At 43.7% G+C, this 26,778-nt stretch overlaps 3 protein-coding genes across 5 annotated transcripts in view; 1 reads left to right on the top strand and 2 right to left on the bottom strand.

The window, feature by feature from the left end:
- The window catches only part of ATP6V0A4 (ATPase H+ transporting V0 subunit a4), a 41,890-nt gene extending 39,940 nt beyond the window's left edge, over positions 1-1,950 (bottom strand). Inside the window, exon 1 of one of the 2 annotated variants that reach the window (XM_077339802.1) lies at positions 1,777-1,950. The gene's annotated coding sequence lies outside the window, so the exon portion shown is untranslated. The remainder of the gene's footprint in view (positions 1-1,776) is intronic. The other variant, XM_077339804.1, reaches the window with a different exon arrangement.
- A 4,037-nt stretch (positions 1,951-5,987) lies between these two features.
- On the top strand, positions 5,988-14,655 carry TMEM213 (transmembrane protein 213). 2 transcript variants are annotated; one of them, XM_077339801.1, is made up of 4 exons: positions 5,988-6,219; positions 10,201-10,248; positions 11,913-13,862; positions 13,996-14,655. In XM_077339801.1, exons 1-3 carry the CDS (start codon positions 6,147-6,149, stop codon positions 12,080-12,082), a joined length of 291 nt encoding a protein of 96 aa, XP_077195916.1. In that variant the 5' UTR covers positions 5,988-6,146; the 3' UTR covers positions 12,083-13,862; positions 13,996-14,655. The 2 variants fall into 2 exon arrangements, with proteins under 2 accessions (XP_077195916.1, XP_077195915.1); XM_077339800.1 differs by having other exon boundaries at positions 11,913-13,878.
- Positions 14,656-21,447: 6,792 nt separating this feature from the next.
- The window catches only part of KIAA1549 (KIAA1549 ortholog), a 129,834-nt gene continuing 124,503 nt past the window's right edge, over positions 21,448-26,778 (bottom strand). Inside the window, exon 22 of the mRNA XM_077340797.1 lies at positions 21,448-24,623. Within this exon, the coding sequence (XP_077196912.1) occupies positions 24,369-24,623 (255 nt within the window). The 3' untranslated portion in view covers positions 21,448-24,368. The remainder of the gene's footprint in view (positions 24,624-26,778) is intronic.

Genomic DNA, 26,778 nt, shown 5'->3' with positions numbered 1-26,778 from the left:
TGCGAGAGCTCTGAGAACTGGGACTAGCCCAAGCTCCCCCAGATGGCTGCACAGGGAGGAGGAGTGGGGAATCAAATCTGGTTTTTCAGTTTAGGGGCCACCACACACTAGACCATGCTGGAGTGGGGACATGAAATTTTGCCTTTCAGGTCCCCCATTTGTAACACTTGAAAAGCACAATTATTACAAGCGGTGATAGTGGTTTTTTACTTTCACGGTCTTTATCACTTCTCTTAAACTCCTGTCCTTCCTACAAAGACATTTCCATTTTATCCACATAACAGCCTTGCAAGGTCTGGTAGAATACTGAGACTGACCCAATAAGCTAACTGGAAATCTGAACCCGAATCTAAAGGGAGATGCAGTAGAAAAGAGAAAGAGTAACATAACATCTTAAAGACTAACAAAATTTACGTCAGGGTATGAGCTTTCAAGAGTCATGGCTCTCTTCTTCAATTAAATTTTGTTAGTCTTTAAAGTGCTATCGGACACTTGCTCTTTTCTACTGCAAAGACAGACTGACATGGCTATCCATCTTGGTCTAAAGACTGATGTTCTCCTATCTAGGGTAAAGCACATAGAAATTACATTCAGATTACTTTATGGGGTTCCAACCTGCCACAGTCTTTTGCTTTTCAGAATTTTTAGCACTTTTGTCCACTCTGACTTCAGACTGAATGTCTGTGATCATGTGGACCAGAAATTAAGAAGAAGAAGAAGAAGAAGAAGAAGAAGAAGAAGAAGAAGAAGAAGAAGAAGAGTTGGTTCTTATATGCTGCTTTTATCTACCTGAAGGAGTCTCAAAATGGCTTCTATTCGCCTTCCCTTTCCTCTCCCCACAACAGACACTCTGTGAGGGAGGTGAGGTTGAGAGAGCCCTGATATTACTGAAGAAGAAGAAGAGTTGGTTCTTAGATGCCGCTTTTCTCTACCTGAAGGAGTCTCAAAGCAGCTTAGAGTCGCCTTCCCTTTCCTTTCCCCACAGCAGACACCCTGTTAGGTAGGTGAGGCTGAGAGAGCCGTGATATCACGGCTCAGTCAGAACAGACCTGGCGAGCCCAAGATCACCCAGCTGGCTGCATGTGGGGGAGTGCAGAATCGAACCCGGCATGCCAGATTAGAAATCCGCACTCCTAAGCACTGCACCAAACTGAAACAACAAGCATATCCCCTGAAATCCATAGGACATTAAAGTCCTCATTCTTCAGCCTGCTTGCTCAAGCAAAGTCAACTCAGATGGAGAAAACGCTAGAAAATATTCAATTTAGCCAAGATTTCTACACCCTTGTTGCACTGCCCTTGAGAGCCCCCAGGACTAGTTACAGCATTTATGAGCTGCAAACAGTAGTCAAAAAGTCCACAGGTTTCCTATATATTGCCCACTATGAGACAAATATTACTAAGCTGAATCCCTGCTCTTCATCATCACATTAGAAGTACCATCCGGCTCCCTCACCCACATCAGTGGATGAAAAACGAAGAATCATTCACATTCCAGTTTCACACTTGAGTTATAATTAGATCAAGCATACCAGCAATTAGGGAGCCTCAAAATCCCGTGCTGTTAAATGTTAATTGCTACTTCCAAAATACATATTTAGCTATTTAGTCAAGGCGTACATTAATTTTTTTTGGTAAGCTTGTAAGGGGAGGGAAGAATGTTCAGCAACATCCGTACAATAAGGCAATTCCCCCTTTTTAGGAAAATTCAGTAGACATGCAGAGAAATTGATGCATCCCCTTAGGAATTACTGCAGTTATCCGCGCCCAGCTCACCTCTTCAGTTTCTTTTGTTCTGTACAGCCTCACTTTGGGGAGAAAAATCCCCAAACTGCCTGTAGCATAACTGAGCAGCAAATGCAGCAAGTGAGTTGCCTGGTGTTTTGTAGCTGTGTGTCTTTAGTATAGCTGAACTGGTCATGGCCAGAAAAAGAGGTCTTTCCCCCACCCCTTGATGCTGTTAACTGTCGCTGGAAGGATCAGGAGTCATCTTGCTTGACCTCAACTTTCCATGCCCAGTTGGAGTGCTAAGAACGATCCGTGTTGTGTCAGCAAAGCAGTGTTGTCATTGCTAACAGACTCACCAGTTCTCTGCTGGCACGGTCACGTTGTTACAGACCTAAACCCTCCAACGTTCTGTCAGTGAAATTAGGAAATCTTTCCAGCAACCTGATTCTCATGGCAAGAATCAATGCTCAAATTCTCTGCAATGAAGAAGAGTAGGTTTCAGTTCTTTTCACTACCCGAAGGAGTCTCCATGTGGCTTACTTTCAAATTGGCATGAAATTGGGGTCACTGTGGGTAGGCAGGGAGTTGTGAGTTGCTGCATTGTGCAGGACGTTGGGCTAGATGACCCTGGAGGTCCCTTCCCACTCTATGATTCTATAATTGCCTTTCCCTTCCTTTCCCCACAACAGACACCCGGTGAGTTACGTGAAGCTGAGAGAGCTCTGCGAGAACTGTGAGTGATCCAAGGTCACCCCACTGACTGCATGTGGAGGAGCACGGAATCAGACCTGGTTCTCCAGATTAGAAGCCGCTGCTCTTAACCACTACGCCACACTGACTCTCTGCCTTTCTGAGGTATTAGATCTTGTCTACTTCTTCCCATGCAATTGATTAAAAAGTCAAAGGAATGATTTTTGACAAAGGTATCTAAAAAACACCAATAAGCATCTTCTAAAAGGTTAGAAAGAATTTGGAACCTATCTTGGCAGCAGTGGGGTGCAAAATGACAGTGTGGAGTCCTGGAAGTGTCAGTGTTTTTTATTTTATTTATTTATAATTTGATTTATACCCCGCCTCTCTTGACTAGGTCATCTCGAGACATTCATGAGCACAAACTCACAGGGGTCTGCACTAGAGATGAGAAGCATCCACTCCCCACTTATTAGGGCCAAGCTAATTATTAGGGTCTGCACACAAAGGATAATGCACTTTCAATGTGCTTTGGCAGCTGGATTTTCCAGTGCAGAACAGGAAAATCTACTTCTAAAGTGCATTGGAAGTGCATTATCTATTGTGTGCAGACTAGGCCTAGATGTGACAGCTTTCTCATGGCCACCACAGAGTTGCTGCTGCCATATTAAAATGATTTAAAAGTGCAGCACTGAGCTCTTGTCCCCCCCCCCCTTTTCCAAAACAGCAGGGGGTGGGGACATGTGTGTCTACAACCATTTGATAAGGCATGGGGTGACCCAAGAGTGCTCCAACGTATCATGATGCACCTCAAAGGATTTAGCAGAGGCCCCCATTTTCTCTCTTGAGACATGTCTAGTCATGTCTAGTTTGGCCCTCAGAGATTTCCAGTACTGTCCTAAGCAGACAGATATTCTTCTAAGTCTATTGAAGTCACTTCTTAACCACAGTTTTGCCAGAAATGGAAGAATAATCCCTTCCCTCAGATTAGGCTGCCGCTCTTAATCACTTCACCAAGATGGCTGCCATGGCATTCATGGCAGTTTAAGATTCAGAGAGCTGGACTGGGTAGGCGTGCCAACGGAGCAAACCCAGGTTGGAATTCTGAATCCTGCCAGGGAAGCTTGATGACCTTGGGCCACTCAGTCTCTCAGCCTAACCTACCTCCCAGAGTTGTTGTGAGGACAAAATGGAGGAAAGCAGAATGTTGTAACCTAAGTTGGGTCCCCATTTGGGAGAAAAGCAAGGTACAAAATCCATTAAAAGAGCAATGAATTGTAGTCCATGGACATCTGGAGGACCACAGGTTGACTACCCCTGTCCTAGTGTATTATAAAACTGCCCCCCCCTTTCCTCTGCCTCTCCAGCTCTCTCTGGATGGATTCGGTTAATCATTTGTGTCCATGTGTGTTTGTGTGTCAAGTGCCATCAAAAGACCAAAGGAAAATTTCTGCTGGGGAGATAAATGTACAAATGGCAACACAACTAAGACAGCAGAAACCATGAAGATGTTTTTATTACGTCCCTAAAATCAGTGTGAATATTAATATTTCTTTACCTGTAAGATGCAACATGCTTATCCTGCTGGAAACACAGCCAAGTTTTAGCATCAGAGCACAGAAAAAGCCTCTCTCTCACACACACACACTGCCACATTTATATTAAACATATTTATTTAAAACTTTACAGTGAGAAAGCTCAGAATTTTAGGTGGTTTTCTTTTTTAAATGTTGTGAGATGAGAATACACTGCATCCACAGGATCATCACTTCTGCACAATGGATGCCCCCAAATGAAAGTCATCTTCCAGTTGCTTGAACATGAATAGAAAAACAAACCTGACCGGAACAGCTCTTTGGAGTCTGGCTGGAGGCAGCTTCAACCTCTTTAAGCAGAGCTCACAAGGTGAAACACCAAACAAAGCTCATCTTGAAACACCAAACATGGAGGGAACACCTGTTCCTTCTATAATGCTCTATGGACAAATATTTCCATGGTGTTAAAAAAAACACCAGGAAATAGCTGGGTTCAAATCATCATTGCAAAAGTCCATTGCCTTCTGCATCTGACTCCCAAGGTGCATGCACAAAGCACCTCTCCCACAAAGTGTTGGGGGCAAGAGGCCAAAGATGGTCCTCCAGATGTGCATGGACTACAATTCCCATGAGCCCGGCTCATGGGAATTGTAGTCCATGCACATCTGGAGGACCACAGGCTGACTATCCCTGCTTTAGAGAGCTGTTTGAAGAGGTTGTGGCTTGCATGCAGAAGGTCCTGGGTCTCACCTTGACATCCCCAGTTGAAAGGATGATCATGATGTAAAACACTTCTGCCTGAACTCCTGGTTGGCTGCTGCCAGTCAGAACAGACACTACTGGCTTGGACAGACCACAGGTCTCACTCTGTATATGGCACCTTATATATCCAAAGTTTAGAGTAATACCAAACAAAGCTGCTGCAGCCAATAGTAACCACTGGAATCAGATCATATGTTGGCTGTTGTCAGCCACAAATGGATATTCTCCAGCAGCCCAAATATCTCAGTAGGGTATTTCAACTGCATAAGGAGGTGGTGGGCTCCCCCTTACTGGCAGTCTTCAGTTATCAGATCTTTAAAGCTAAATTGGCAGGGAATGTAGCACGGCATAGCCAGATCTCATAAGATCTCGGATACAAGGCAGGGTCAGCATTTGGATGGGAGACCACCAAGGATGGCTCTGTAGAGGCAGGCAATGGCAAACTACCTCTGCTTCTCACTTGCTTTGAAAGCCCCCTCCTGGGGGTCACTGTTAGTCAGCTGTGACTTGATGGCACTTGACACACACAAACACACATGGACACAAATGATTAACCGAATCCATCCAGAGAGAGCTGGAGAGGCAGAGGAAAGGGGGGAGCAGTTTTATAATACACTAGGACAGGGGTAGTCAACCTGTGGTGCTCCAGATGTCCATGGACTACAATTCCCAGCAAACACTGGCAGAGGCTCATGGGACTTGTAGTCCATGGACATCTGGAGGACCACAGGTTGACTACCCCTGCACTAGGAGGTACTTCTGGTTTTATTCTTTGATGCACTGTAAGATTTGTGGAGTTATTACAAAGCTAAGGCTGACATAGACTTATGCCCCTTTCACAGGGAAAAAAGAATTAACTCCACTGTTTGCCGTCTGATGTACAGCAGAAGCGTCCCTTCTGGAAAATAACCAAACCTTGAATAACCAAACCTTGAAGAAAACCTCCTTCAGTAGCTATGAAGAAGAAACAGTGGCAAAAATGCATTTATCAAGAGCCTTAAAACAAAACAATTCTGAACTGTTGGTATTCATCTGGAGTACGACGTGTATACCGATTTTTCCCTGTTCTGCTAGTGTATTTGGACGGTGTCCACAGCACACTTTTCGATAGGGATATTCAAGCACCTTAGTGGAGGCATAACTGCAGGAAAGCAATAAGCAAAAGAATGTGCTTTTAATTCTGTTTGGCATTTTCAAGAAACCGGCTGGGGCTCTCAGCTGTGTGTGCATTTGCTTGCTTTGTTTTGGGTTAAACCCTTCCGGCAACGTACAGTAAGTGAATTCAAGGTGTCCCGAGTGCTGCACAAATGCAATTCTCTCCGCCTCCCGGTTAGGACTTCTGTTTGACTTTGTCTTGAACTGCTGGAGTCCCCCGTCTGCTTGCCGCCAGTCACCTCAGTCCAGGAGGGGCCTCTGATCCAAAATCCCAAGATGCATCTACTGAACTGGATGGCTGTTGCCTTCCTCTTGCTGTGCTCGGCCTGCCAGATGTCTTTTTCGGAAGGTAATTCTTTTATCATATCCATATGCTTGTTAGGATATTCGCATGGGGGTTGTGGTTAGAATTGGAAAACTGCATTTAGGGAGGAGGAGAACCGCGGCTGCATGCCTGGATTTTCTTACAATATTAAAGATATATTTGTGGTGTTGTTCTGCATAGCAAGGATTGGAAAAGGCTGGACTTCAAAGGGTGTGACATCTTTGTCTCAGTTCAGGCTAGATAAATCTCCAGTGGGTCTTGGCTGAAAATATATCCACCTAGCCCTGACCTAGTTAGCCTAGGCTAGGTCAGTCTCATCAGCTCTAGGAAGATAAGGAGGGTCAGTCCTGCTTAGTACTTGGATGGGAGGCCACCAAGGGAGACCAAGGTCACAGTGCAGATGCAAGCAATGGCAAACCATATCTGAATGTCTCTTGCCCTGCAAACCTCGTGAGGGCTCTCCATAAATCAGCTACAACTTGCTGACAAAAAAATCCCCCTATGGCACCCTCAGAGGAGTAATGTGTATGAAAATCCTGCAGCTGATGACACTGCCTGTGTCAAATTCATGTTTCAGCCAGACCTAAGAATGAGAAGGAAAGATTAGAGACGGAATGGAATCTGAAGAAGGTATGTTAATCCCATGTTGCATAGCTATTATAATGACATGGCCTCTTTATGAAGAAGAAGAGTTGGTTTTATACCCCACTTTTCACTACCTGAAGGAGTCTCAAAGCAGCTTACAATCTCCTTTTCTTCTCCCCATGGCAGAAACCCTTTGAGGTAGGGGGGGCTGAGAAAGCTCTGAGATAACTGCTGTACAAGAATAGCCAGAACAGTAACTGGCTCAAGGTTATCCAGCTGTCTGTATGTAGAGGAGGGGAAATCAAACCTGGCTCACCAGATTAGAATCTGCTGGTTTTAACCACTACACCAAGCTGGCTCATGGAAATAATACTGCACGGGGGGGGGGGGGGGTTATTGGCTCATGACATTTTATGCATGAGGATCTGAATGAAGGTGGAAAATAAAGAAATAATAATTAGCCCCAGGTTTTAGTATGCAGAAGAAAACTCAAGTGGCTCACCAAGAAATGTGGCTGCCTTTGGGGGAGGTGTGGATTCCACATACCCATTTGATTAAGTAAATGAACTGCAAGGTACCCCTAAGTGGTTCAGTTTAGTCATAAGGTTAACGGTTATAGATGATCTCTTTGAAAAACAATCAAATTTAGCAGAAGTTGACTGGCGATGAAATCTTTACCGTGAGAACTAGTTTGCCAGTGTTGTCCCACACTGTTTAGTTCCAGGGATCTACAGGCTAATACTCCCAATAGCCCTGATCTGGATGTCCTTGGGTAACCCTATTTTATCAGATCTCTAAAGCTAAGCCAGGTTGACCCTAGACAGTACTTGGATAGGAGACCACTAAGGCTTCCTAATGCTGCGACCCTTTAATACAGTACCTCATGCTGTAGTGACCCCCAACCATAACATTATGCAGGTGTTCTTTCACAGAAATAAAACCAAAACTGACCAATAGCAAGAAGATCTATTGTTCATGATTGTATATAAATTGGCGGGCGCCTTCAAGAGGAGCGGCAACAGTGGCGCCCCCCCCTGGCCAAGCTGCTCACCCTGCCACAACCCCTGTGAAAAGGTCGTTCGACCTCCCCAAAGGGGTCTGGACTGCCAGGTTGAGAACCACTACACTAAGGGATCTACAGTTGCTAGGCAGAGCCAGACAATGGCGAACCACAGGTTGGGCTGCCATGGGACGTTTTCGACCACCAAAGCTCCAATCAAAGCACACTGGTACCAGCCCAGAAGGGGTTAAATTCTAGTCACGTAGGATGCTGTATGGAACGGTATTGGAAATGAGGCCTTTGAATGTGCAAACACTGGAAATGAACCACAAATTTGCTCAAAAGGATATTGCTCAAAAAGATAAAGATCACTTTTGTCTTAGTGGTCAAAACCCTTTAAAAATACCATTTCTACGCGATATCTTATTAAAATTTCATTCATGTAATCCTTTGCGATTTGGACGATAACGTTTTCAGACTGTGTTACTCTGTTGTAGCAAATTAAAACAGAAGCCCAGCAGCACTTCAAAGGCTAACATTTATTTCAAGAGAAATCACATGGCCACCAAGAGGACCAATATGAGACGGAATAGGTGCTAGCATTTAAGCTTCGTTTGCAGCCCAAGGGGGAGAATTGTGTTTGATTCTGTGGAGTAATGCCGAGATTAAAATGTGTCAAACTAAGTAACTTTTACGTTAAATGCAACACAAAACTACTAGCAAGCGGTAATACGCCATTTACTCAAATGCAGATGCCTGGATTTAGTGGAATTATTTATTCCACAGTAATTGAGATTCTTGCCATGCTGCCCTAAGCAGTATTACCCCTTTCTTACTTCAACAGTTTTAGAATGGTGTAACTCTTGTGGCGCAGGGTGGTAAGGCAGCCAACATGGTGTCTGAAGCTCTGCCCATGAGGCTGGGAGTTTGATCCTAGCAGCCGGCTCAAGGTTGATTCAGCTTTCCATCCTTCCGAGGTCGGTAAAATGAGTACCCAGCTTGCTGGGGGATAAGCGGTAATGACTGGAGAAGGCACTGGCAAACCACCCTGTATTGAGTCTGCCATGAAAACGCTAGAGGGCGTCACCCCAAGGGTCAGACATGACTCTGTGCTTGCACAGGGGATACCTTTACCTTTAACTCTGTTTAGGACCGTACCATTAACTCAGATTAAGAATCCTATCTATTTGCAAAGGGAACAAACCCTGGTTCGTCCAGGCACCCATATCTGAGCATGTCAAACTGGATTTAGTTTTCATCTATCGGCAGAGTTGGGGAAATAATCCAGCCCAGTTAGGGTTGCCAACCCTGGGTTGGAAAACACCTGGAGATTTTGGGTATGGACCCAAAGGGGAAGGGCCTTAGCTGGGCATGGTGCTATATACAGTCCACTCTCCAAAGCAGACATTTTCTGAAGGGAAACTGACCTTTGCCATCTGGAGACGAATTCTAATAGCAGGAGATTCCCTGGAGCTTGGCAGCCCTAAGTTCCACACACTGAGACATGCTTTCATCACGAACATTTCCTGCAACAGGATTCTCAAAAACTGAAGGCCTTAGGACTGCAAGCTCATGCTTGGGAAATCCCTGGAGATTTGAGGGCAAAGCATGGAAGGGCAGAGTTTAGATAAGTGAAGGAGCTCAACAGAGATGTGATGCCACAGTCCATCCCCCAAAGCAGGGGTAGTCAAACTGCGGCCTTCCAGATGTCCATGGATTGCAATTCCCATGATCCCCTGCCAAGATTTGCTGGCAGGGGCTCATGGGAATTGTAGTCCATGGACATCTGGAAGTCCGCAGTTTGACTACCCCTGCTCCAAAGCCTCCATTTTCTCCAGAACAGCTGATCTTTGTCGTCCAGAGCTCAGTTGTAACCAAGTCCCACCTGAGGGTTGGCAACACGAATTTTACCAGCAGAGGCAGCCAGGTTATAAGAACTAGTTTATAGGCAGATTGCAAACGCAACAAGGTACAAGGATAAACAAAAAGAGCATTCCTTGGGCTCTGGACAGTAGAGGGATACCTCACAGCTCCCCCTAGAGTGCAAATGGACTAAAGCCACCCTGTTCTATTAATGGAAGGGGGAGCATGTGATCATTAACCACAGAATATTAATCAGTTACCTGGCAAGACTGCAGTGAGCATGAATGTTAAATCAACTGAATGTATCAGAGGAACGAGGAATGATTACGATGCCATCTGGACACCTCTGGAGTCTGTCAAATCCTGCTGGATACATCCCATTTAAACAAGTTGAACAAAAAGATACAAAACTTCCAGCCTTCTTTTGCCTATGATTCCTTCTCAGAACCAAAGTCATTTCATCAAGTTGTTCTTTATGGGTAGGGATGGAATGGCCAAACCCTACCAAGCTGAGCCTTGAGTTTCTCATTCTAACAAACTCTTCTTTTTCTTTCCAGAGACTGGACACCACTCTAAAAATTCTTCAGAACCAATCACATGCCTTAGTAAGTGTGTTTTCCTTAATGGGCACCAGTGACCTTGACTCAGTCATGTTCTGATAAGGAGTTTGTGTGTGTAATGGAAATTGCCTTGTATTCAGGTAAAGAAACACCACAAATGCTCCAAACCTGCTAAGGACCTCCTGTTTCAGAGGGTTGCTCTACAAGCAATCAATTTATAACACTAATATTACCTTTTCTTAGATTACAAAGTGCACACAATTGCATGTGAGATAAATGACCCCACCCCTATTTTGCTGAAGGTACACACACTGCAGGAACATACCGCTGATGAGGGATTTTTACAGTGGCTCTGTTAACATGCAATATACTTCTCGGGCAGAATCAGTCGCTACTAGAACTTGCATGGCAGCTGCCCTTTATTTCAAAATTTTGGTTAAAAAAATAGAGCTTAACCATAGCAACATTATTCTTTGTTGCAAAGGCAGTGATATAATCCTCGATGCCTGAACCAAGATGGATGGCATTATATAATCGTCTTAAAGCCAATTAATTGCTCCTTCCTCCCTGCACACCCTTTTAAAGATATCCAAAGGTCTTGCTCATTGCCACTAATTTCCTGCTGCTTGCCTGTTTCCAGAACCTCTCTGCTTCACTTAGCTGGTTTTAATGCTCCTCTTTCAAATCTATATTTAACCATAAATTGTCTCGAAAATTCACCAAACAGATAAGGACCAGACTCCCCACGATATACAACCATACCTTAGCCAACAAAGAACTTCACCAAAAATATATGGAGATGTTGAAGAATTGGTTTTTATACTCCACTTTTCACTGCCTGAAGGTGTCTCAATTTAAGCAGCTTGCAATCGCCTTCCTTTCCTCTCCCCACAACAGACACTCTGTGAGGTAGGTGAGATTGAGAGAGCTCTGAGAGAACCTTGACTGGCCCAAGGTCACCCAGCTGGCTGCATGTGGAGGAGCAGGGAATCAAACCTGGCTCACCAAATTAGAAGCCACCATTCTTAACCCCTGCACGATGCTGGCTCTCAGACTGTGATCTAGTCCAGGAGCCATGGCTGTTATGCTCAGAAACAACTCCCCTTACCATTCATCAATAATTACCGCAAACAAGAACTAAACTGGTACCAAGCCTGTCTTGTTTAATGAGAGGGATTTACGACCTCAACCACCTACTAAGGAAAAGTCTACTACTGAAGAGTATAAGACGGGCTGGATGAGGAGTGTGTATGCCCTAAGTGCCCTAAGGCAAAACTCAGAATTATTCTTAAACACGGAAAATGTTTATTCAGGACAAATAGGCTGACATATATACCTAGGTTGACCCTGGGCTTGGGCAGAACACTGCCCTATGTCCAAATCAAACGGTACTAGAGCGGAACGGTTTCTGGTCACATGAAAAGTAACTTGCGCACCAACAGAGAAACTTGCAGGTCAGCCCATGGTAACTCCTCAAGAGTGTTTCATGGCTAAATGGGATTTGCATCAGATTCTCTACACCTGAACATCACCCCTCCATCTCAAAAGCCTTTCTGGTGCAGGAGAACTGCCTGGTTCCTACTGTGAGGTTCCATGAAGGCTAGGCCAAGTCTGGGGTCTATGGGCCCAACATTCTATGTTTGGTTGATGCACTGTACATGCCCAGTCTGTTAATTATAGGAACCTCTCTTCTCTGTCTCAACCATCAGATGTGGACTTTTGCCCAGAAGCTGCCAAGTGTTGCCCGATCGGAGTCGACGAATACGGCTGGATTGCTGCTGCAGTGGGCTGGAGCCTCTGGTTTCTTACTCTTATCCTCTTCTGCATTGATAAACTCATGAGGCTCCAGCCTGATGAACCCAAACACTTGGGAGCCTGAAATCAACCAAAGCTGAGAATCATCTTATTTTTGCCGTTCCAGACCAAGCAAGCGGCTTTGGACATTTATTTAGCTTCCCTTGCTGCTAGAGAGCCAAGGGACATTTCCGAACAGTGCACTGCAAAGAGGGCCTGCAAAGTACAAGACTCCTGCAGAGTTGTGCCGCATTTTTATTATGCATCCCCTGCGTCCTGCCGAACAAGAGAATCCCAGCTCCTGCTTGCAGCTTCTGCTCCTAGCCCCATGAAATGCAATAGCAGCACCCATCAGTTTATATCCCCTCTAAAACTGGGACAAGGAATCTTCAGCTCTTGAGCTGGCGGTCAGCACTGACTTCTGATGAAACATGCTGTGCAATTTTTCTGCACGATCAGTGTTGCTTCCCGGACATTTTAAAGAAATTAAACTTAAGGCAATCAGGCATAGTGCAGAATAGCAAAAAACCCTGCTGGTCATGCTATTCTTAGCTCTCCAGGAAGTGGTGGTGTTTTGCTTCTCTGTGGGCCAAGTACTACCAAACGTAAAACCAAATGCTTCCACAGCAATTTAAGTAAGAATGGATGGGCCATTCATATTTCTATTTTCTTAAAGCAGTGGCATTCATTAGGATGTTACAAAAGGCTGAGAAGGAAGTGTTTAAAAGGGCTGCCATTTGACTTATTTAGATATTTACAAGCAGGAATCTTGGGAAGCATCTCATTTCCTCCCCTCTTAATATCTCCTTTTTCCTCTTCCTCAAAGCCCCCATAGGCTCCCTTCCCCCCACCCCCAGGGTTGCCATCTGTGGATTGGGAAATTCCTGGAGATTTAGGGGTGGAGCTTTGGGTGGGGAGGACAGCGACCTCAGCAGGGTATACTGCCACCGAGGCCATCCTCCAAAGCAGCCATTTTGTCCAAGGGAACCATGGCCTAGTTTTGATGTTGGTCTCTAGGCCAGGCCCACTTGCATGGCAGGGAACTCTCAAGGATTTGTGGGATGGCACCTCACTTCCCCTGCATTTCCCTCTCCACACTATTCCCGCTTTCCCTCCTTCTTCTCCTAGCAACTTCTGTATCTTCTTCCCTTTCCAGCTTAGTCTTTCTTTTGCAGAATTTACCAACTGCTGGCAAAGACCTGGTGCCAATGAGCTCTCCCTCAAATAGCTCTTGAAAGAGCCCTCCTCCCTCCCCGTTTTTTATGGACAGAACCAAGTCTGTAATCTGTGATTTTCCTCAGTGGCTGTTGCTAGGCAACCCACTGCTTAAAGTGACAGGTGCTCTGTTTATCATTGGGGGGGGGGAGTTGAACCCCCCCTTTTTTTTAGATTTCAGATTTTTCTGCAACTCTGGGGCAATCCTGTGAGAATATGGGCTTTATCAGGAAGAATAAAAGAAGAAATGGTGTAAGGAGGGGGAAATAGAGGAATGCTGTCCTCAGCATGTCCCCTGGAAGTTCTCCACCCCACAGCTGGATTCATCTTGGCACAGAAGCTGGTGCCACACAACCGAGAACACTGCAATTCAGTAGCTCACACTGTGCAACTCGGCCTGCCTACTTGCCTCATGCCCCACTAGTGTGTTTCCTATAAGAACCTTGATATTCACGGTGGGAAATAAGATTGTTTGTTCTGATTCAGCAGGCTGCTTCATTAATGTTCTTGCATTGACTGTTATGGAAGGGATATCTGCCACATGAGAAACCACAGTTCCAAGATATGGGGAAAGGTCAAAGGGTGAGCAATTCATTGGCAGGGGCCACAAGTGGGTGAAACATTGTTTTTCTACCTGCCATATAATTTAGGTTATGTACGCCAGGGGTAGTCAACCTGTGGTCCTCCAGATGTTCATGGACTACAATTCTCATGAGCCCCTGCCAGCCTTTGCTGGCAGGAGCTCATGGGAATTGTAGTCCATGAACATCTGGAGGACCACAGGTCGACTACCACTGATGTACGTGATAACATTTAACTAAACCTAACTTAGAAAGGAACAGCATTTTTGTAGCACGCTGCAAGAAACTATGACTTTCATTATTCTCATCTGAAAACAAATCTTTTAAGGAAAAAAAAAACCCTTGTTGGTCATGGTATTTTTATTGTGTATTTTCCCCCTTCTGCTTTCATTGTACATGCGCTGAAATAATCACAAAACAACATCTTCCACGTGCAAAATTAAACCCCAAAAAGTCACAACATTCACAACACAAATTTCGGTGTTGGACCTGCCAACTACTTGGTTCACAAAAAATAGATATATAAACCTGTGTATTTACAAACATACAGAAACCAAAGCAATATTCTTCTCACGACAATTGATTGGTGAATCAGCTAAGAGACAGTTAAAGAAAATTGCATTTAGCTGACGGTGAGCGAGTCTTTCAGCAAAAAAAGTTTTCCTCTCTCCTGACTCATAATTATGCAAATAGTGGAAAAAAACACACAGTAATTTAATACCACAATGATCTCTGAACTGTGAAAATTGCATTATTCACTCAGCCAGTTTTAAGCAAATGATTCCCTAAATTCAGAATATTCCAGTGGACCAATGAAGCACAGCGGATTTTTGTGTACCAAAATTAAATATGAAAAACTCTGTACCTTTGGATTCCTTCAAACAGATTTAATTCACCAGGATCTCAAGTAACAATTGTGGACTTGTTCCTAAATAACCAGCCATTTCACAAACCAGCATCTACATGGCAAGCTAATATTTAGCTCATCCTTTATGATATGTTTGCATTTGAATGTAAATGATTTTTCCTTTACATAACCTTTAGGAAACAGGCACTTTAGTTCTTATGTTTTGTGTGCTCCTACCTGATGTACCGGAAGTGTTCTACCATGCAATATTCTCAGACTGAAGTGACCATTTTGTGAGAATAGGGAAATGGGCATATTTTCCAACTTTGGTACGCTTGACTGGAAAACTGGGTTTGTTGCAGGTATCCATTCATATGTACCAAGGATTAAACATGTCTATGTTGCTGTATTCACACAAAATGGCAACCACACGTTTGATAAGATTGTACATAACACACTTTCCCAGTATGCCATGCAGAACACATGAGACAGTCAGGCGAGCAAAATGACCATTCTAACAATTCTTCTTCCAATGATCTTATGTATTCTTTCCATTTAATAGTTCAAGTTTTTGCATAATACCCTTTTGATGGTTAGTATCATGCATTACTTACAACAAATTACCTACTAATGACCTATTTCTCATTGTGGTGATCAGGTGTATGGGCGGTGTCCAGACTAAAAGCTGTCACATGATTCAATAGTCCTTCACAGTCTAAAAAACCCTTGCATATAGAATATCGTCCTATCAGGCAAAAGACTATGTTAGTCCTCATCTCCCTAATGTCTGAATTTTCTGAGGAAACATTTCCTATGGGAGTGTATTCGTGGTTGCTCTATCTCAAACACAAACTGGTATAGCCCAGATACAGTTTTATCACCTCAAGGAGAAACAACCCTCCTGACACACCGTATTTTCTATGAAGCTGGAAGCACTGTTTCACGAAAGAAGGCTAACATGGCAGAGACATCTCAGTGAGTGGGCCATAAATACATACTGTCATTTCTACAACCGTTTTCAGTGTACAGAATGAACATCTTCAAAAGTTGCACCACCTTATATCACATGCAAGAAGTACCAATGAACGAGATTATCACCAGATGAAAATATATTGGAAATATATTGGATTTTGCTTTCCATTTTTAGTTACCACATCAAGTCATCAATAAAGCTATCCAAAATAAGTTTTTCTGATGGAAAAACGTTCATGTCTGACTTTTTGGGGCGTTAGTGATTGAATTTAAGCCACCGCTCAACAACTATTTACTAGTCCTTCTATATTTCACATAATCTCTTGCCTGTTCAATTACATTTCTGAAATAAAAAAGTTGCCAGTTATGCCGTACAGTACAGGTGTGAATCAGAGATTCAATTGATGGTCCTTTTTATGAAAAGTGGTACTTAACCATTATGGGAATCAGTGCAAAAGGCAGGCTCACGTACAACTTTATTTGCTCATTTACCTTAATGTGTAAGAGAAATCAAGATGGGTAGCTGTGTTAGTTTGCGTGTAGCAGTAAAAAAAGAGTCCTGCAAACACCTTAGACTAACATCTTCGGAAGACGAGACTCACAAAATCTCACATCTCCCACCCTCATAAACTTTGTTAGTCTTTAAGGTGCACTGGACTCTTACTCTTTTTTGCTTAATGATGAAGACCTTGTACCTTTCATTCTTCCTTTCCCCCCATTAGTCTTAGTGTAACATACTGTGACAGGAAGAGCCTCTTGTGGCGCAGAGTGGTAAGGCAGCTGCCTGAAAGCTTTGCCCATGAGGTTGGGAGTTCGATCCCAGCAACCGGGTCAAGGTTGACTCAGCCTTCCATCCTTCCGAGGTCGGTAAAATGAGTACCCAGCTTGCTGCTGGGGGGTAAACGGTAATGACTGGGGAAGGCACTGGCAAACCACCCCGTATTGAGTCTGCCATGAAAACGCTGGAGGGCGTCACCCCAAGGGTCAGACATGACTCGGTGCTTGCACAGGGGATACCTTTACCTTTTTACTGTGACAGGAATACTCATTAAGTCAACTGCAGCAGTAAGAGTTATTCAACAGCAATCTACTTAAGGCTGCATTCAACCGGAGTCTTTAAGTAAGAATCACTGGATCAAGCCTTTGAATGCAAGTGTATCTCTACTTATCTGACTATCCCACCCATAAATACACCCCAATGAAGCAGTATCTGATCACATCTCCAAGTTATCAGTTTACTTGCAAGGCAATGCACTGCACCATCAATACAGAGTGCCCTAAAAGAAAGACCTCAGTTTGTGCATCAGTTTAGCTTTGTATTTCAAAGCACTCTGCAAAATATTTGTCACAGGAGATGAAGAGCCAAGGGGCTTTGCAGCACCAGGATAGAAACATCCCAATGGCTGTTTAAAAACAAAATGAAATAGGAGTTTATCGCTGTGTTTTATATCCTGAGGCAGTGAGTAGACACGGAGTGTCTAACAGGTCATTTTCATGTTGTGTGGTACCTGTACAAATTCCCTTGGAGTAAACCTAAATGATACAATCTCAGGTAAAACTATTTCATCACTGTGACCACAAAGAAGTAAAGGTAAAGGTAAAGGTATCCCCTGTGCAAGCACCGGGTCATGTCTGACCCTTGGGGTGACGCCCTCTAGCGTTTTCATGGCAGACTCAATACGGGGTGGTTTGCCAGTGCCTTCCCCAGTCATTACCATTTACCCCCCAGCAAGCTGGGTACTCATTTTACCGACCTCGGAAGGATAGAAGGCTGAGTCAACCTTGAGCCAGCTGCTGGGATTGAACTCCCAGCCTCATGGGCAAAGCTTCAGACAGCATGTCTGCTGCCTTACCACTCTGTGCCACAAGAGGCTCTGCGCCATAAGAGGCTCCACAAAGAAGTACAAGACGTTTATTCTAGTTTTGCCAAACTCAGCCCCCTTCCCAATTATGGGCCCTGCAAAGATCATTTGATGAAGTTCCAAGAACTGACATGGGGTGACCATTTCTAATATATTCAAAGTAGACTGCAGAGAGACCAAAAGACCATGCAAACTATCTCCTAAAGCATGACAGAATCCCAAGAGTTACCCAGGAAGGATTCCAGTCCTTAGAGCTCAAAATGATCTCTGATAATTGTCCATTAACATTTTTAAAAGGGAGATTCCTTAACTTCCCCAACAGCCTGGTTTCCCTGTACAGCTACATTAAAAATCAGACACCCCCTCACATGTAACCCGAGCAATCTGTCATTACATATTTCCATTATTTCTTACCCCACTTGCAATGGTTGAACATATACTTTCCCCCCAGAAATCCTTCCATGGAATCTGTTAATCTCCACTCCTACCCCTGATCAATGGTGGTTTTCAAGGATTGGCGTACAGTACAGTTGATTATTTAAACGAAGAACCAGATAAGGCTTTTTACTTAATGGTGACAAATACAGGGAAAATATGGTGCACATGAAAGCCAAGTTGTCTAATAACTGTGTCAGTTCACCAGCACATAAAAGCTAAAATTGTTTCTTATTGTCCAGTTTCTAAGTTATGACAAAAACGATTCCTGAAATCCTTTAAATGTATCTGTCACACATCCCTTTCTGGCTTTCTAGTTAACCAGCATGGAGTAAATTGCTCACTTCATTTTCTCACAGTACTGATCAATGAGAAAGCTCCTTGGAGCTTTACTGAACAGTCTCAACTAGCAATTTGTGTGATTATCCTTTTACAAGCTCACTAGAGGCAAAGAAACCAGCAAGCAATACAAGTCCCACTTGTGAAATGTAAACTGAAAACCTAAGGTTCACTTCCTTGGAAAACCTAAAGCTAAGAACCACTGGAATAGAAATCCCATTAAAAAACTATGGGTTGGGTCCCATACACCTCTAGAGTTAAGGTGGAAGAAGTGGATATTCCAATCTTTCTTTTCTCCCAGAAGTCCCCTGTGTCAAAAAGGCAATGTGAGTAGTTGGTGGGAGGGGGCACCAGGACAAAAAACTCACACAAGATGGGCAACTGTAATGAGGAGGAAGTGGGAAAAATCATTCCTTCTGCCTCTTCCAGAGTCATGCATTAATCAACTAGTATAAGAGATTCTGTTGGCATAAAAGGTAGAATAGTACTTTCTCGTTCTTACTCCGGTTTCCAAGGTTGCTTTTTCTTTTTTTTTTTGGAAAGGGGGATTGGGCATTTTCATTTTCCTCACTTGTGTGTTCCCATTATTTCAGGATGTTTTGGGGTTTTTTAAACCTGTTCTACACATTTTGCTCCTCTCTAGTGGTTGATTCAATATGAAATGTTTTATTTGTTGTTAGGTGCGAAATCGTGTCCGACCCATAGCGACCCCATGGACGATGATCCTCCAGGCTTTCCTGTCCTCTACCGTTCCCCGGAGTCCATTTAAGTTTGTTTTATACCCAACATAAAAACCTGCAGTTTAAATCTGCAAGAAACTCTGCCATACATAATATGATAGACCAGGGGTAGTCAAACTGCAGCCCTCCAGATGTCCATGGACTACAATTCCCAGGAGCCCCTGCCAGTGAATGCTGGCAGGGGGCTCCTGGGAATTGTAGTCCATGGACATCTGGAGGGCCGCAGTTTGACTACCCCTGTGATAGACTATTGAATCAATCATCAAAAGGTGCAAAACACATGAGGAACAGAACCCATTCCCTCCAAAGCAAAAGGAACATACAAGTGAGGAAAATGAGACTGTGGAAGAGACTCTGATCTATATGGATCCCATGTGCTTTTTTGGCAATCATAGGGAGCTGGTTGGAGGGAAGGGACAAGATCTGCTTCTACCAACACCTTTAACTAATGGTGTACAAGCTCCAACCCTATGTAATCAAAGCATAAACAAGACATTAACAATAGATGTATGCAAGTCTTTTGGCTCTTCCCTAGTCCTCCTGAATAGCGCTATGAGTTTCTGCCACAGGAATGGCAACAGGATAGAAGAAGAAGAGTTGGTTCTTATATGCCACTTTCCTCTACCTGAAGGCGTCTCAAAGCAGCTTACAATTACCTTCCCTTTCCTCTCCCCACAACCGACTCCCTGTGAGGTAGAAGCTGAGAGAGCCCTGATATCACTGCTCGGTCAGAACAGCTTTATCAATGCTGTGGTGAGCCCAAGGTCACCCTGCTGGTTGCATGTGGGGGAGCAGGGAAGCAAACCCAGCTTGTCAGATTAGAAGTCTGCATTTCTAACCACTGCTTTAGGCTGTTTAATCCTTTTCCTTCCAGTCTGCATCATTTCTCACACAGATATAATAGTTTGGAAAGTGCAGTTATGAATGGAAAATTAGCCAGAAGGAAAAGGATTAATGGTCTACCAAGATCAACCTCCCTCCCACCACAACCGTGCCACTATTCAAACTTTACCTTTTATTTTACTGTGGAAAAAGTCTTTTACAACTATCTGAATATAAGGGCATTCAGGGCAACACTATTTTCCTAAAAAATTCAAATGCACTATTTACACACAGAAATATTATCTCATGCCTTTAGCTGCAAAAACAAAAGTTGTACCGATGCATGACTGTATGAAAGAGGGGCTTCAAGGCATATTCCTACTACCTGCATGGCGTAATCCTTGATATTGAAGTTGGGGTAAATGTAACCTCCTCAAGACATTCCATTCCTTGGACCATAAACCATAGATCAGTGCATAAAATCCAACTGACCTTCTGGAATCTCACAACCCTGTTTGCACTGCAGCATATTAAAACATTTCAACCTCAAATGTCTTCACAAGTGCAGAATTTGCTCACAGTTCTACTGCATTACAGGTTCTGTAGACAATGCTTATTGACATGAAACAAAGCAAGTTCCTATTTTTAATAAGCAATGGCAGACCCTAAATATTGCTTTCAAATAGTGCAGAAAACCATTCAGATCAAATGGTTTGGTAGTGGAGTTAGTTCAAATGCAACAGGAAAAAAGTTAGTTTTTTATAATTCCAGAAATATTGCTTTTCATACTTTAATAATATTTCTCACAATCCTTTCTCTTTTCAATAAGGAACAAGTGTCTGGAATCATGAAAACTTGCCCTGTTCCACACCCAACAAGTTAACTTCTTAAAACATAGCAATAATTCCAGCTTTCATTTATACCCAATCAATTCTACATAGAGACACCAGATTGTGAAGAACTGGAAAACAAAATATAAAGTATTTTTATTGAAGAAAGAAAAGGTTTATATCAAGTGTAGATATAGTATCATGTACCAGTCAGCTGGAAAGTTTCCTGTGATATTTATATTTGGTACTCAGATAAAAGGAAACTATTTTAGAACCAGCTAAGCAGACATTTTGCAACATCATGGGCCAGATAATTTCATCCCCAACATGTAACACAAGGATATTTAACCCAAGCTGATTTTGGTTGGAAAATAAGATCGTTCTATGCAGAGATTAAGACTGAATTTCGTATCAGACTGATTTGGACATCCATTTTTGGTGATTTTTCAAAATATGGGACATCAAAATTTCCCATTCTATTAATCTACTTTTGATCTGTCATTAATGTTTCCTTCTTTGGTGATGGATTAAAACATGAAAAAACTATGCTGTCCCAATGAGAAACTATACATACTGGTATAGACATATGGGTACTCATGTGTGCACAGACACACCCATTTTGCTCAAAGGGGCAAAGAAAATATGCACCTGGAATGGCTCATTCATTTGGATTGAAAGTATATGGCAGGGGTAGTCAAACTGTGGCCCTCCAGATGTCCATGGACTACAATTCCCATGAGCCCCTGCCAGCAAATGCTGGCAGGGGCTCATGGGAATTGTAGTCCATGGACATCTGGAGGGCCGCAGTTTGACTACCCATGGTATATGTGTTCATAAGTTCTCATGCCGCAGACAGACACACATCAGTGATCTGGATTCAAATACAAGCCAAAAATTGCTTAACGTGATGGTGAATTTAGCCTGTTGATAGGTGACCCCAACCATTCATCCACGTACATACCTAAGACAATAAATGCATCAACAACACACCTCCATGCAAAGAATTGCTTTCCATTTTCTTTGTGCCACTGCTTCAGCTTTAATTTAGTCTATGATAAAGACAAAAAAAAATACACTCCAACAAATCAAATAATTTAGTTAGAATTTTCACTCGTCGTACGCAGGTTACAATTAAACAATGGCTGTATAACAGTAAATTACACCTCACCACTAACAGTAAAATCAAAAGCTGTAAAAAAAAACAAAAAACTAGTGGCAGATTCCTGAGTGGCAGGTACTGTCACCATATCAGTAGGAACACATATAAATGCAGTCACTGCCTCTAATGGTGAAATCTAAGCTTTTATTCTAAAATTGTTTGTCTGCCCCCCTCCCCCACCAATTTTACTCTCTTCTTCGGAGGAGTAAACAAGAATCAAATGTAGTTTATGTCAGACTAGTGCTGGTGACACGGCACTGCCCAGGCTGGCTGTCTTCATTCATCTGATTTCATCCCACAGCCTTGCCTTTTTAATTTGGTAGCACATCTGCATCCATGCCCTTTGGCAAATTAAAAGGAGGCTGAACGTACCGCCCAAAGCCCTCCAGGCTCTCTCACTCAAGGGAGTTTTTGCACAGGTGATGTGAAGAATGCCTCTAAGCTCCAATCTGCACATTACTAAACTTTCTTAAATGTACACCTATTTTTAAGGGCACACCTGAAACACAATGTCTATTTAGAATACGTTTTCCTAGCCTTAGAAGAAGATGAGTCTCATGCATAGTGAGGTAAATAGGATCATAAAGGGCCACTAATCAGAAAACCAGGGTTGGGTGCAGCCGTGACATCAACACAGCCAGGGAGTACATGGAGAGGCATTCCATCTCTTTCCTAGTGCCTAAGTTGCAATTTTAAAAGCTGGTTTTAAAACTTGATAGATGAACCAATGGGAAATTTGCACCAGACACTCAGTGCTTGGTAGCTATTTTATTCACCTGCAAACAAATGCCTTCATGAACAGACCGTCTTGATGAATCAAGACGGGTAGCTGTGTTAGTCTGTCTGTAGCAGTAGAAAAGAGCAAGAATCCAGTAGCACCTTAAAGACTAACGTTTTTGGCAGGGTATGAGCTTTTGTGCATCACTGCTCACTTCTTCAGATAGTGAGCAGTGACTCACAAAAGAAGAAGAAGAAGAAGAAGAAGAAGAGTTGGTTCTTATATGCCGCTTTTCTCTACCCGAAGGAGGCTCAAAGCAGCTTACAGTCGCCTTCCCTTTCCTCTCCCCACAACAGACATCCTGTGGGGTGGGTGAGGCTGAGAGAGCCCTGATATTACTGCTCGGTCAGAACCCCTTTATCAGTGCTGTAGCGAGCCCAAGGTCACCCAGCTGGCTGCATGTAGGGGAGTGCAGAACTGAACCCAGCTCGCCAGATTAGAAGTCCGCACTCCCAACCACTACACCAAACTGGTTGCGTCCCACAAATTTTTTTGTTAGTCTTTAAGGCCCTCCTGAGATATATGGCTTCTCTGATCTAGCAGATGGTGAGTTTTGCATACACATTTGATTTGTTTAATTTGGGAATTGGAAGTCTAAAGATGTGCACATGAAATACGCTGATCACTGTATTGGCTGTAGAGGTCATTTGGACTTGACCCTAGGTCTCAATAGACGAGAGGCGATCACTCAAATTAGCAAAGGGCTGCCCTTCCCTTCCCTTTTCTTATTGCCTTATGCCTTAGAAGTCAGAGGTGACCACAGCAGGGACAGAAAAGGGCTGAAAAATAGAAATTGGGGGCTCCGCTGATGCCATTTTTGGCCAGCAGTCTGCAATACCCTGAAATGCACCATGATTCCATCACACCCCTAAGCATTATTTCAAACTGCTCAGTGAAATAGTGGAAACGTCTTGATATCATGACGTATAAAACTTAGCAGTGTATTCCGTGCCACTTTCGAAACCGCTCTGCACACTCCCATCCACATTTCAGTCCTATCTCTGTCAATCCACAAATAAGTTATCAATACCAAAAAAAAAAAAATCCCTTGCTTTCTTCTATTTTTGTATATTAAAAAGGACACCTGTTTGCTCCATCCTAAATGACTCTAATGATTGTATCCTTGGTTTCAATGTTTTTAAAAGGCCATCATTTCCACTTTGCAAACGACAGGATGAAGGGACACTTTGAAGCTTCAGCACCAGAAGAACGATGAGGAAGAATGCTCCTTTTGGAAGCACAGAGCTATACTGAACAACAACGGATTATTGTCCCGGCTTGCTAACACGTCGCTCCGAGTTCTGCATCTGTGGAGCCTCAGAAAGAGTTTCATTGAGTATATTCTTGCACAGGACCAATACTGACACTTGTGTGTTTAGAAAACAAAACGGAATATGTCAGCAGCACACAGAACCCACCTAGGAATGTCAGGGAATATTCCAGACTACAAACACTGCTTTCCTTCCCCAAGCCAAAATCTCATGTTGGAGTGGATTGTCATCTTCAGGGACGGATTGCTTTCTTTGCAGGGTTTGGGGTTTGGACCAGAACTTTCAGTGAACCGGAGAGTGCCAGCCAAAGCAGGCTTATAATGGCTAAGATGCTAAAAGCAAAAAAGGTAAGAGTTGCATGTCAATTCTTTCTGTGCCTTCCCAGGTCTCCCTCATGTTCTTCTCTTGCTGCCACCAAGTCCTTCCTGGGCTCACTCTTCTGCTCTTGCTGATTTTTCCTTTTTGAGTCTTGCTTCCACAGGAAGCAGATACCTGGCAGATCTGCAAGGGGCACAGAAAATCAGCTGTGGAAATTCTGCACCACGGTCTGTTTCTGAGAGAGCCGGAGGAGCTCCTCTCGGATTGCTTTGATGAGAGAGGCCGAAGAGTGCCCTGGCTGCAGGTCCTCAGTGGAGCTGGTGCTGTAGCAGAGTCCCAGGCCTGGGGGGTTGCTGGGTGGAAGCTGAACAGGTGGCGCTGAGGGCTGTCGGGCCGAAGTCCTCGGCATCTGGAATACTGGTGAGGAGGAATATTCTTGATGTCCAGGCGTATGCATCTGGGGAAAGGGTACAGGGTGTTAGCTGCAGTTTGGGGTTGAGAAGGACAGGCAAACAATAGCGCAAAAAAAAAAAACAATAGCGCAAGAGAAGAAAACAGAAGACTTGTCTCGATCCAAAATGTAACATTGGAAATTATGTAATTGTCTGGGAGAAAGCCAGGGAGCTATCTCGCTATCTCACTTGTTCGTTTGTTCATTCATTCATTCATTCATTCATTCATTCATTCATTCATTCATTCATTCATTCATTCATTCATTCATTCATTCCACTTGTATTCCACCCTTCCCCAGGTTTGTTCAGCTTTCCTGTCTGAGATAAACAGGAGCAAACGTGTTCTGTCCTTTATACAGGCTACAGGTAGAAAATGCTTGTTCTGATCAAATGCATTTTGCAATAATTTGCTACATTTAAAACATTTTGGGTTTTCTGGGACATTCTTTAATCCTTTCTATAGACTTTGCCCTGACCTGGATAGCCCAGGCTAGCCCAATCTTGTCAGATTTTGAAGCTAAGCAGAGTCAGCCCTGGTTACTATTGGGCTGGGAGACCCCCAAGGAACTCCAGGGTGGAGACAAGCAATGGCAAACTGCTTCTGATTGCCTCTTGCCATGTAAACCCTCTGGGGTTGCCATAAGTCAGCTGTGACTTGACTGCATGTTCCAACACAATAGATTTGCAAAATTATATTAACAAAGGACTACAGTCCCTGGGTCTGCAGTTGTAAGGGAAAGATGGACATAGGGAGAGGGGATCGATGTAGCACTATAATTAACCTTTTAGAAATATGTTTGACTGTGTAATCTGCATATAATGTTCATAAAGAAAACAATGGTTGCACACCACCAACCCTGCTTCGGCATTCGTACCAAAACAATCCATTGCCTGTTGGAAGGAAAAACCATAGAGTGGTAAAAAGCAACAAAACTCAAGAAATACAGGTAAAAGAAGAACCAGCGAGCTACAAAGCAACACTGAGCCAACAATGTTAAGAATGGTCATGCAAAAGAATTTTATTGCTTGACAGAGGGGTGGGGGGGATATCAGGCACTAAGGAGTTGACTTCAGTAAGAATCAGTAGGTGGCAAAGATTCAGTGCTGTGTTTTGGAGCCCAATGTAAGGACACAGACAATTCAAATGTGGCCATGTTGATGTGAAAGGACTCCACGGGGAGGCCCATTCATCAGAGAGTGGCTGTCCGTGCTTCTGGCTAGAAGAGGGAAGTACAATAAATTTCTCCAGGCCTGGGTGACACCGGAAGGCCAATCCAGGACTACTGGATGATATAAAACTCCCATAATCACTACATTTCTTCAGTTAGGGCAAACTGTTGAAGAGCACTGGATCCTTCCTTTACATTGCCAGACTATTTGACTTTGGTCTGCTAGTGGTATCTGCCCTCCTAGCAGCCTGCAGCCCAAGAGGCCTGCTTTTTGAGGCTTGTAATGACAAGGGGCCCAGGCCTTCCCACAGTTACTTGAAGGCCACCTCAATTTCCCTATCTGCCACTTCCTTGCAAAACATTATGTCAGGTGGAAACTGCCAACTCTCCTTGTAACTGCTTTCTCCAATGAATCAAGGGGGACTGGGGAGAGCCAGAGGACACAGAAATATGCTACTACTTAAGGATGTGCTGTTCCACCAGAAGGTCACATTGTGGAAGGAACATCCTGCATGAATGAAACAGGCAGGTTAAAAAACTATAACATCATTTAGTGGTCCTCTCTCATATGCCCAAGGTAATGCTGATTGCCACTTGGGAGTCAGGAATTTTCCTCCAGCCCAGATTGGCCCAGGGATCTGGAGGTTTCGTGCCTTCCCCTGGGCATAGAGCAGGGGTAGTCAACCTGTGGCCCTCCAGGTGTTCATGGACTACAATTCCCATGAGCACTTGCTGGCAGGGTCTCATGGGAATTGTAGTCCATGAACATCTGGAGGACCACAGGTTGACTACCCCTGGCATAGAGCACAGGTATGGGGGGGGGTATTGTGATTTTCCTGCATTGTGCAGGGGTTGAATTCAATGATCCTTTCGGCTGTATGGTTCTATCAAGTGGTTTTCAAAACCCATGGCTCTTTGTGGTCACACTCCTGGTCTCTTCAACTCCATAGCTGCTACCCACATTTCAGTGTTACTGACTGACAACTCATTG

Source organism: Paroedura picta, chromosome 5, assembly GCF_049243985.1.
Source record: "Paroedura picta isolate Pp20150507F chromosome 5, Ppicta_v3.0, whole genome shotgun sequence".
Lineage (NCBI taxonomy): Eukaryota > Metazoa > Chordata > Lepidosauria > Squamata > Gekkonidae > Paroedura > Paroedura picta.
This window is presented reverse-complemented; position numbering and strand designations above follow the sequence as displayed.

Bases quoted from the DNA above. Each gene is read 5' to 3' on its own strand.
- TMEM213 (XM_077339801.1), top strand. From the start codon at position 6,147: ATGCATCTACTGAACTGGATGGCTGTTGCCTTCCTCTTGCTGTGCTCG. The intron at 6,220-10,200 runs GTAATTCTTTTA...TTTTCTTTCCAG, and splicing joins CCAGATGTCTTTTTCGGAAG to AGACTGGACACCACTCTAAA. The intron at 10,249-11,912 runs GTAAGTGTGTTT...CTCAACCATCAG, and splicing joins AGAACCAATCACATGCCTTA to ATGTGGACTTTTGCCCAGAA.